Source organism: Labeo rohita, chromosome 24 (assembly GCF_022985175.1).
Source record: "Labeo rohita strain BAU-BD-2019 chromosome 24, IGBB_LRoh.1.0, whole genome shotgun sequence".
NCBI classification, from domain to species: Eukaryota; Metazoa; Chordata; class Actinopteri; order Cypriniformes; family Cyprinidae; genus Labeo; species Labeo rohita.
Genome location: NC_066892.1, coordinates 16825183 through 16837764, shown reverse-complemented (window position 1 = coordinate 16837764; position 12582 = coordinate 16825183). Strand labels below are relative to the sequence as shown.

The 12582-nt window shown below is 33.6% G+C and overlaps 1 protein-coding gene across 1 annotated transcript in view; it reads left to right on the top strand.

Moving 5' to 3' along the window:
* The window catches only part of sema5a (sema domain, seven thrombospondin repeats (type 1 and type 1-like), transmembrane domain (TM) and short cytoplasmic domain, (semaphorin) 5A), a 202873-nt gene extending 190807 nt beyond the window's left edge, over window positions 1-12066 (top strand). Inside the window, 3 exon segments of the mRNA XM_051098227.1 lie at window positions 194-238; window positions 4924-5135; window positions 10799-12066. Of these exon segments, the coding sequence (XP_050954184.1) occupies window positions 194-238; window positions 4924-5135; window positions 10799-10918 (377 nt within the window). The 3' untranslated portion in view covers window positions 10919-12066.
* Window positions 12067-12582: the final 516 nt, after the last annotated feature.

Here is a 12582-nt window from a genome sequence, read left to right as displayed (position 1 = left end):
TACTTCCATTACTGATCATAAAAATGCGTCACAGGTGCCACTTTCCTTATTCAGCTCTTTGAATTTTTGTGATAATAGGTTGAGTTTGAAATTCACTTGCTGTAATGTTCTGAAACTTCTGAAGATCTCATTTATTAGCCTGACGGATTCATTTCCCTCTTCTTTCCTTTGATTTTCTGTCTTTTTTCCTCAGAAACGTCTGTTGCACGTTCAAGTCAAGAGGAAAGATGGTGTGGAGGTAAGTAGTGTACTGTACATACGGCCTTATATCACTCTGCAGGGGTTTATTTCGCAATTACGACCGGCTAACTCTACATTATCTCATTTATTACACGGCTACTTGCCAAATAAAGAAGTATATGGACATGAAATATTGATTTGAGTTGGAATGATCCTATTATTCTAGCTTAAAGCTTAGCTTAGATCGGCTGAAATCTTTCACTAATAAAAAGCCAAGTCATTTTTTTCTTTGGATTAGCTATGTATACACTACCATTTAATAGTTCGGGGTCAGACACGGAGATTTACTTTAAATTTCACCAACCATATAAAAAACTCCAACAGATTTTGTTTTAATGTCATTTTAAGTCTTATTTTGACATGAAAAGTGGTTCTAAGTGTGTGAGTTGTTTACTTACCTTTTTGAATTAGTTTTCCGCCATTTTATTGTTTATTCAGACTGATTCGCGAACACGGAATACACATAAAATACACAAAAGGCGGGATTCATCGCATGAACCAATCACAGCCGAACACAGCCAGTCATATCCAATCATATCGTGATGGAGGCATTGTATGGGGTTAGAATCGTTGCATAATTCCAAATAAATACATTATGATCCACAAATAAATGTAAAGCGATTGACAAAAACAAAGCATATTCACAAAATAAATAGAATGAGATCCACAAATAAATCTTAGAGTTCCACAAACATGAATTATATTCACAAGTAAAAAAATTAGAATTGCAAATAAAAAACATACTCACAAATATTTTTTTTTATTTTACAAACACAACTTTGCCCGGCATTTATATGTGAATCGCGTACTGTGCATTTGTAGATCGCTGTGCGTATTTGTGGATTGCTTTCTATGCATTTGTGGATCGCAGCGCATATTTGTGGATTGCTCTCTGTGCATTTGTAAATCGCTGCGCGTATTTGTGGATTTTGAAACATTTCAAGCGTCAAGACGCACACTGATCCACAAATGCATGGACTCCACCCACCTTCTACTTAAGCCAATCAGATACCGGCCACGTGGGGCTGACCAATCGTTGAATGTTCTCGCTCCAACCAATCACGTTTTGCCTTACAATCAGTGCAGGACCAGCCGTAATTTAGAACAAATAAACCTCTTCAAAATGGACGACTAGGACAGTGGTGCTCATCACAGCATTATTGTAATAATATCTAAAATAAAACAAGTAATGTTATGTGTAATGTAATCAGTGTCGATGCGTGTTTTGACCGTGAGTGTGTTCAGCAAACTGGTATTCTACGGTGACCGGGAGGGGAGGTCTTCGGTTCACTTAGTTTTGTCGTGGCCATGACATATAAACTCGTGAGAACGTGATAATATAACACAGCCACGAGATATTAATTTGTGGGAACGTCATATTATGTCGAGGTAACGATGTCGTGGCCTCGAGATGCTATGTTGAGGGAAGGACATCCATTTCTCGTGGCCACGTCTTATTATGATGAGGGAACGGCATATTTTTCTCGTGCATAAACAAACCTTCGTGACCATAGCAACCTGAGATTATCAGAGTTGTGTAAAACATTTTTACTAACATGAAACATTTAATTTAATATTTGTATATTCTTATTATTATTATTATTATTATTATTATTATTATTAATAAGAACGTTATGTAAGATCGAAATGAAGGGAAAATATAAAAATATAATAATAGGCTAATAATAATGATGTTGATGAAGATGATGGTGATAATAATGGCCTAATAATAATATACAAATATTTTGAAGACGATTGAGGGATGGGTAAAAATGTTTTCTTGTATGCCTGTTATTTAGACTACTTTAGGTAACGTTTATTCATTATAAACTTAATATGAATGCTGTTTACATTGCGTGCAATATAATAATTTATATTATAAAACAATAAAATAAATTATGAAATAATCTATAATAATTAATATAATAATTTATTAATTCAAAATAAAATAATAATGAATCCATCTCTGATAATCCCCGGTTGCTATGGTCACGCAGGTTTGTTTATGCAATAAACTCGTGGCCACAAGAAAAATATGTCGCTCCCTCAACATAAGTCGTGGCATAAGTATGTCGTTACCTCGACAAACGTTCTCGTGGCCACGATGTAATATCACGTTCCCACAAATTAATATCTCGTGGCTGTGTTATATTATCACGTTCTCACGAGTTTATATGTCGTGGCCACGACAAAACTAAGTGAACCGAAGACCTCCCCTCCCGGTCACCGTAGAATACCAGTTTGCTAAACACACTCACGGTCAAAACACGCATCGACTCAGTGATACATGAAACACTGATTACATTACACATAACATTACTTGTTTTATTTTAGATATTATTACAATAATGCTGTTATGAGCACCACTGTCCTAGTCGTCCATTTTGAAGAGACTGGTTAATTGTCCTGGATTACGGCTGGTCCCGCACTGATTGTAAGGCAAAACATGATTGGTTGGAGCGAGAACATGCAACGATTGGTCAGCCCCACGTGGCCGGTATCTGATTGGCTTAAGTAGAAGGTGGGTGGAGTCCATGCATTTGTGGATCAGTGTGCGTCTTGACGCTTGAAATGTTTCAAAATCCACAAATACGCGCAGCGATTTACAAATGCACAGAGAGCAATCCACAAATATGCGCTGCGATCCACAAATGCACAGAAAGCAATCCACAAATACGCACAGCGATCTACAAATGCACAGTACGCGATTCACATATAAATGCCGGGCAAAGTTGTATTTGTAAAATATAAAAAAAAAATATTTGTGAGTATGTTTTTTATTTGCAATTCTAATTTTTTTACTTGTGAATATAATTCATGTTTGTGGAACTCTAAGATTTATTTGTGGATCTCATTCTATTTATTTTGTGAATATGCTTTGTTTTTGTCAATCGCTTTACATTTATTTGTGGATCATAATGTATTTATTTGGAATTATGCAACGATTCTAACCCCATAGCATTGCCTCATTTCACATGAATTTCCATTTCCACTATTTATTCTCAATTACTCCCTAACAAACTCACTGCATGTTTTAGGGGGTCTGTTAAAACTCAGTGGGCTCAGGGGAGGCGAGAGAGATGCAGACTCTCACTGGTGTCATTGTTGGACAGTGTTTCTTTAGAAAAATGTGTGATTTATACACTTTTTAAAGTTGTATTTTGTAATACTGGCATTATTTTTGTACATTTTTTTTCCTCATCCAATATTTTGAGGAGACACTGCCTACCTTGCTTCCTTGAAGGAAACACCCCTAGAATACGAGATGTAGTTGAGGTCAAAAGTTTACATACACCTTGCAGAATCTGCAAAATGTTAATTATTTTACCAAAACAAGAGGGATCACACAAAATGTGTGATGCTTTTTATTTAGTACTGGTCTGAATAAGATATTTCACTTAAAAGATGTTTACATATAGTCCACAAGAGAAAATAATAGTTTAATTTATAAAAATTACCCCGTTTCAAATGTTTATATACAGTACACTTGATTCTTAATACTGTGTTGTTACCTGAATGATCCACAGCTGTTTTTGTTTGTTTGTTTAGTGATAGTTGTTCATGAGTCCCTTGTTTGTCCTGAACAGTTAAACTGCTTGCTCCACAAATTCTTTGGTTTTTCAGCATTTGTTGTGTAATTGAACCCTTTCCAACAATGACGGTATGATTTTGAGAGCCATCATTTCACACTGAGGGCAACTGAGGGACTCATATGCAACTATTACAGAAGGTTCAAACACTCAATGATGCTCCAGAAGGAAAACGATGCATTAAGATTCAGGGGGTGAAAACTTTTGAACAGAATGAACATGTGCACATTTTTCTTATTTTACCTAAACTTTTTTTTTCCATTTAGCACTGCCCTTCAGAAGATACTTGTATGTTTCCCAGAAGACAAAATAAGTTAAATTTACCCTGATCATCAAATTCAAAAAGTTTTCACCCCCCGGGCTCTTAATGCATTGTGTTTCATTCTGAAGCATCAGTGAGCATTCGAATCTTCTGTAATAGTTGCATATGAGTCCTTCAGTTGCCCTCAGTGTGAAAAGATGGATCTCAAAATTATACAGTCATTGTTGGAAAGGGTTCGAATACACAAAAATGCTGAAAAAACAAAGATTTTGTGGGACCTGAAGGATTTTTCTGACGGTGGGTAGTTTAACTGTTCAGGACAAACAAGGAACTAATGAAAAACTATTACTAAACAAAAAAACAAATAAAGCTAAATAAAAAATAACATGCATTTTGTACAAACCCTCTTATTTCGGTAAAATAACAGATTCTACAAGGTGTATGAAAACTTTTGACCTCAACTGTGCATGAAAGTAGCAGCAATGTTTCTATAGAACCAAGTATCCCAGAGAACATCATTCTAGCAATGTCCTTCAAAGCTGATGTTCAACACTAATTACAAACACAAAGTGCCTCAAAGCTTTTTTGGGATCCATTAAACAAATGTGCATTTGGAATGGCTTACCACTGTAAACTCTGTTTCCATTTATAGCAATTATTGGCCGCTCATGCAGACTCATAGGGCAACAGCATTGCTGACTGTAATTTGCTATAGTGTTTAATTGGCTCAGGTAATGGATAATTGATATCCTCTGGCTTCAGGATCAATGCTCAAATCCCCAGCCATCATGCTTGCGTCAGATCATTTAGCCGTTTTGCTTCTCTTGCCAGACTTCAATGTGTTTCACATGATCGCCGTGGGCCTGAGCAGCTCCATACTCGGCTGTCTGGTGACCCTACTGGTGTACACTTACTGTCAGAGATACCAGCAGCAGTCCCATGATGCCACAGTCATCCACCCCATCTCTGCCGCCCCGCTCAACACCAGCATCACCAACCACATCAACAAACTGGACAAGTACGACTCAGTTGAAGCCATCAAGGTAGGTGTTATTCACTCGTACTATCATGAATATTTTATTCATATGGGAAATGAGATGGATTTAGTATGTGGTCTGTGTGTGAATGTGTCTCGTGTCTAAATCAGTTCATACATTCATACACTGCTTTCTCATAAGTGAAGTTGTGATTCAGTTTGTATACTCTGAGTTTGTGTGAGATTGTCTCAAATGAAATCAGAAACCAATATGCAGCTCATGTCAGTAGATTTCTGAGAATGTTATTGCTGTTAGTAAGTTACTTTAACCCTGAAAAATGAACTTTTCTCTTAAATGTAGTTTTTTTTATTACATAATGCTTTAAAGTTATGCAGTGCACTTTGAGATTTAGACACATGGATCATTTTCTCATAAGCGCAGCGAAAATAAAGCTCGCCATCATTTTTCACATTTAGTCAGAAGGACAGTTAAAGCTTCATTAGACTTGAATGTACAAGACTCATGACTAATTACAGAAAGTGCTCCTCAGTTATTGCTTGTTCAGACACTTTTGTGAAGTTGCATATTTTATCAGCTGGATGTATTGCACTAGAATAGCATCACTTACACAGCGTCCCAGCTGAAGGGTAATGTAGCAAATGACTCTTTGTTTTACTGTCCTGAGACTGTACAAGTTCACTCGCTTGGTTTTCTACTGATGACAGGAATGAATGAAACTTCAAGGCTATATAATACTATTGCCATGCACAACTTACTTGTGGTATTGTTTTTCTCTTCTTCTGAATGCTGTCAGTTTGTAACTGTAAGTATGGAATATATTTTCCCATACAGGATCCTTAAAGTCAACATGACATCAAATTGAGTCTATTTACTTTCTTAATATGCATTCCTGTGATTCATGACTGTTATTCTAAAGAAAAGCGTCTTGGTAATATTACATCAAAATGATATGAGAAGAATTCTGAAATAGCTGATGTCAAATAAAGGGAAAATAATGTTGATTAATAGCCAAAGGGTTTCATGATATTCCAAACCCACCTACTTTCTACAAAATGTCTTGTTTAATTCAGTGTTTCTTTATACAGTTGCAGAATCTGCAATATGTTAATTATTTGACCAAAATACAAAATACAAAATGCATGTTATGTTTTATTTAGTACTGAGCTGATAAAGATATTTCACATGAAAGATGTTTACATATAGTCCACAAGAGAAAATAATAGTTAAGTTGATCAAAATTACCTTGTTTACCTTGTTACATACACTTGATTCTTAATACTATGTTGTTACCTGAATGATCCACAGCTGTGTGTGTGTGTCTTTTTTTTTTTTTTTTAACATTTAAACTGCCCGCTGTTCTTCAGAAAAGTCATTCAGGTCCTAAAAATTCTTTGGTTTTTTTTTTCAGCATTTTTGTGTATTTGAACCCTTTCCAATAATGGTTGTATTTGGATTTTGAGATCCATCTTTTCACACTGAGGACAATTGAGAGACTCGTATGCAACTATTACAGAAGGTTCAAACACTCACTGATGCTTCAGAAGGAAAAACCATGCATTAAGATCCAGGGGGTGAAAACTTCTGAACAGTCCTTCATATGAGTCATTCAGTTGTCCTCGGTGTGAGAATCTCAAAATCATAAAATCATTGTTGCAAAGAGTTCAAATACACAAAAATGCTGAAAAACCAAAGAATTTATGGGACCTGAGGGATTTTTCTGAAGAATAACAAGCAATTTAACCGTTCAGGACAAACAAGGGACTTATGAGCAACTATCACTAAACAAAACAAACAAACAAAAAAAAACATTAATTCAGGTAACAACACAGTATTAAGAATCAAGTGTATGTAAACATTTGAAAGGGGTCATTTTTATAAATTCATTTATTATTTTCTCTTGTGGACTATATGGAAATGTCTTCTATGTGAAATATGTTATTCAGATCAGAACTAAATAAAAAATAGCATGCATTTTGTATGATCCCTCTTATTTTGGTAGAATAATAACATTTCGCAGATTCTGTAAACTTTTGACCTCAACTGTAAATATTTGTGAAAATGAACTAGAAATTTCTGACTGAAAATTGTTTCAAAGTAAAAAAAAAATGTTTTCAGTGAAAAAGACTTTGGTTAATCTTTGGAACTCAAATTAAGATATTTTTAATATTCTCTCATAATTTTTGTCCATCCATGTAAAGTTGACCAAAATGTAATCCACAAAATGTAATCCATATAAATGTAGTGATTTAGTCCATGTTTTCCCCCCAAAAAAGGTATCATGTAATCATATGAATTACGTTTATAATGTCATTTTGCACTTTTTGATGCATAAAAAGTTTTAGTTGTGTGGATTTTCAGTAGATGAACTGAAATATTTTTATTTGCTTTCTGAAAATAAAAGTTTTTGGGTTTGGAACAACATGAGGGTGAATAATTAATGATAAAATTTTCATTTTAGGGTAAATGATCTGTTTTATGTAATTAAAGTTACTACAGTTATTATACTCTACTATAGCTATTACAAATTTAGCATTGAGATTAGTGCTGTCAAATCGATTAATCGCGATTAATCGCATCCCAAATAAAAGTTTGTGTTTACACAATATGTGGGTATGTGTGTATGTTAATTAAATAAATCTAAGTTACTACAGTTATTAAACTATACTATAGCTATTATAAATTTAGCATTGAGATTAGTACTGTCAAATCGATTAATCGCGATTAATCGCATCCAAAATAAAAGTTTTTCTACACCATATGTGTGTGTATGCATGTGTGTTAATTAAAAAATAAAAGTTACAACAGTTATTATACTATACTACAACTATTAAAAATTTAGTATTGAGATTAGTGCTGTCAAATCGATTAATCGCGATTAATTGCATTCAAAATAAAAAGTTTGTGTTTACACAATATGTGGGTTGTGTGTGTTAATTAAATAAATCTAAGTTACTACAGTTATTATACTATACTATAGCTATTATAAATTTAGCATTGAGATTAGTGCTGTCAAATCGATTAATCGCGATTAATTGCATTCAAAATAAAAAGTTTGTGTTTACACAATATGTGGGTATGTGTGCGTTAATTAAATAAATCTAAGTTACTACAGTTATTATACTATACTATAGCTATTATAAATGTAGCATTGAGATTAGTGCTGTCAAATCGATTAATCGTGATTAACTGTATCCCAAATAAAAGTTTTACATAATGCGTGTGTGTTTGTGTGTATTTATATATATATATACACAAAATTATACACCGTAAACATACATACATATATTATGTAAACACAAGCTTGTATTTTGGATGTGATTAATCGCAATTAATTGATTTGACAGCTCTAATTTAGATACATCATGATGTTTTTCAAAGTGAATTGACATTAAACCTCTAAATCCCGGTCAAAAATCCTGCTTAAAATTGTGAGTTTTGGTGTTTTAGTAGTAGTTTTAGCACCAAAATTGACTGTCAACTCCATTCTGTTCTGAAACAACCTGATGGATGAAATTTACTCCTCCCTGACATTTATTCTTTTTAATTATTCCTCTTTACTTTGAAGTCTGTCATTACGGACGTAGAACTGGCTTTTGAGGGCCGTTTCATGTTGACTTTAATGATGGCTTCACAAACGACAGCGTAGGCCTTATTTCCGTCTCCTGCTGCTGTCCTGAGGATGATTGTGCTCCATTCCTCTTTTCAGCCTGACGTTTCCGTTCTCTTGCCTTTGGACGAGCACCACATTTGCCAGCCTTTGTCTTCTAACACTGGTGTAGCGCGAGGCCTGGAGATTTTCTACTAACTCTTGACCGGCATTACCATCCTCTCCTCTGACTCTCAGGCCTCTCGCGAATCCCCTTCTCCTTCCCCTGACCCTCGTGTACGTGGCAGGTGTGCTCGCCCATTCGTTCTGTCTGCATATGTCACCAGCATTTCCCATCATCCCACAGAGCAGATACTCAGGCTTGTGAGAAGGCAGTGTAATTTTGGTTTCGTGTCGTGATTGTGGCTGTCTACTACCATTTTGATGCATGCGTTTTTTTCCCCTCGTCTCTTTTATTCTCTGTCTTGTAAATCGGATGAATATATATATTTTTTAATTGTTATTTTGCTTGCTTGTTATTGCCACCCCACTGAGCTCAGTGTTGACTTACAGCTTTGTTACATTTCTTTTTAATTGTTCTGTGTAATTATGTAGGAGCCTGAATATTCTTTTTTTTTGTTTAAAAAAAAATAAATGAAAGCCTTTTTTTTGTGCTGGGCAATGATTAATCGCAATTAATGTGATTATATTAAAGTTTTTGTGTACATAATATATGTGTGTGTACTGTGTATATTTATTATATATAAATACACACACATGCATGTAAATATTTATGAATATATGTTGTTTATATATTAAATATATTTATATATCATACAAATTATATTAATGTAAATATATACATGTAAATATTTTTATATATATATATATATATATATATGCATGTCTTTTGTATATACATAATAAACACGCACACTACACACACATATATAAACAAAAACTTTATGCGATTAATCGTGATTATTGGCCGCCCATCACTATTTTTAGGGCTGTCAATGATTAATAATAATAATCGCATACAAAATAAAAGTTTGATTTTGCCTAATATATGTGTGTGTACTGTGTATAATTATTATGTATATATAAATACAAACACATTCATGTATATATTTAAGAAATATTTACAAGCATATGTATTTATTATAATTTTTATATAATTTATATTATATATAAATAAAATCATTGTGTATATTACTAACATATTTCTCATACAAATACACATTAATTTGTGTGTATTTATATATACATAATAATTACACACAGTACACACACATATATTAAGCAAACTTAAACTTTTATTTTGTATGCAATTAATCGCGATTAATCGTTGACAGCCCTACTATTTTTTTATTAATTTTTTCATAAATTATTTAATTGTTATTTCTAATTTATTTTTAACTTTAATATTTATGAACCTTGTCTTAAAAATACATTTTATTTTATTATTTTAATAAACATTATTTAAAAAACACATCTAGTTTATTTTAAATATTTATTAAAATAAAAAAATTTTAATTTCTTTTTTATTATATTTATGAGCCTTGTCAATTGTTTTAATAATCAAAAGTGGTACTTTTTAAGAGAACTAAATAAACATTTATTATTTTATTTTAATATTTTAATAAACATTTTATTTTTTATTTATTTTCTTTTTTAATTATTTTTATACTTTTGCATTTTTTGAAACCATGTTGAGCATATGGGTGGCAGAAACAACTAAAAAATACATTTTTAAGTTTGTATGAAAAGCTTATTTACTTAGTTATTTCCATCTGTCTTGATGCTGTGATGTTTTGACTGCTCTTTTTTATTATTCTGTGAATGATACTAACTTTCTGGTCGATTTTAAGCTAGTAATATATAGTCAGCCAAGTGAATCAGTCTTTTGTTAAACCCTCTTCATGGTTTGGCCATCGTTTAGTTTCAAAGCAAGATTTTTGTTCAGATTTTCAATTGATTTGTGATTTGATTTCTTTTTTTTTTGCCTAGATCCACAACCCCAATACAGTCCGACGTTTCATCCATGCAAACAAAATCAAGTATTTTCCATTTCTGTTCTCTTATCTCTGTTACTGAAAACACGTTTTTCTTTCATCCGCAGGCTTTCAATAAGAATAACCTGATCCTGGAGGAAAGAAATAAGTATTTCAACCCTCAGCTAGCAGGAAAAACATATACCAACGCATACTTCACTGACGTCAACACTTACGACGACTTTTAAAAATGGATCTGTGATTCCAGTCATCTTCACCGCATTAACTTCAGCACCTAGTGATTTTATTTTTTTGCCACTTTTTCTCCGTGGGTTACCCGGATAAATAAAAAGACATTTTACGTGGGACCATTTTACCGTCAAACGCCAATAAAGCTGTACAGAACCATTCTCACAGTTAACAAGGACATCATGCTCTCCGGTTGTGCGGACATCATTAAATGAAATTGAACTATGGTGGACAAATAAAGCAGGCGATTTGATTCGACCGAGACGCCGATAAACTCTCGCCGTGGAGGTGGCACATGGACGCTTTGCATGATTCTCATCTAATGTGTTTTCCTTTATCGTTGCTTCATTTATTTGCATGGTTGGTCGCATTCCAGTGTTTGTGGGCGGGGCCTGCGTCCTAAATGGGTGGAGCCTTCTCGGACTGCTTTGTTTCCTGTGCCGAATCAGAAGCCCCTGTGCCTCACTGAGGACCTCCGGTGGTCTCCAGTGCATCTGCCTGCCCTATCACGGGGTTTTGCCACAACAGACACACACGATGCATCTGTAGATACCACGGTCTCTGAAAAATGTGTTCATGTATCTCTCAATATGGGGCACTTGTTAGCTGAGCTCTTAGCAGTGGTGGGAATCTGTGTTTTTGTTGTAAAATACACTTTTCATGATGCATATGTCAGTGTAGCTTTTATAGATGAGTCTATTCTGAGAAAAAAAAGTGTTAGTTTGTTTCAAAGTAACCCTGTTCAGTCACCAAAACAAGACTTGTCATATTAACATTCGTCTTTGTGTGGTGTAAGGTCTGCAAAAAAGAGAGAATGTGAAACGCTACAGGACCTTTTTACGTAAAACATCGATCATTTGAATATTATTGACATGTTTCTATTTGTTTAGTTGTTTAATAGTTCAAGATTTCATGAGAAAACAAGTATTATCTGTAAAAAACAAACTGCTTTTTAGCACAAAAAAGGCTTTTTCAGCTTTATTTTCTTTCATTTTCAAATATTTGAATGAATTTACTTATAAACTTAACCATCCATCCATTAAGGAGAGGTGCTTGGGAAGCCACTTTTTCAATTTCTACTAATTCTTTTCTACTTGTAAAACTTTGTTTGCTTGTTTTATGTGCATAAATTAAAATTGCTTCATATATAAAATTGCTTCACTGTGTTCAATCTATGAAATGGTACATGCCTCGGCAATTATTTCTTAAATTCACTCGTTTACTCGTCAGCACACACTGTAAAAAATAAAAAACACAATTTGTTGAGTCAGCTTAAAATAATTTGTTACCCTGCTGCCTTAAAATTTTAAGTTCAGTCAACTAAAATAAGTTTAGTCAACTTCATATGTTAAGTTGTACTAAGTAACAACTTAGATATTTGTGTTTGCTAAACTTAACAGATGGGTAAGTAACCCAGCTGCCTTAAAATTTTAAGTTGATTCAAATCAAATATCTAAGCTGTCACTTAGTATAATTTAACATTTCAAGTTGAATAAACTTTTTTTGAGTTGACTGAACTTAAAATTTTAAGGCAGCCAGGTTACAAATTATTTTAAGTTGACTCAACAAATTGTTTTTTACAGTGCAGGCTCAGTGGAAAAGCACATCTGTGAAATGATATTATGTTTCTTCTTACATGTTTTGCAGCACTTTCAAAGTAAAA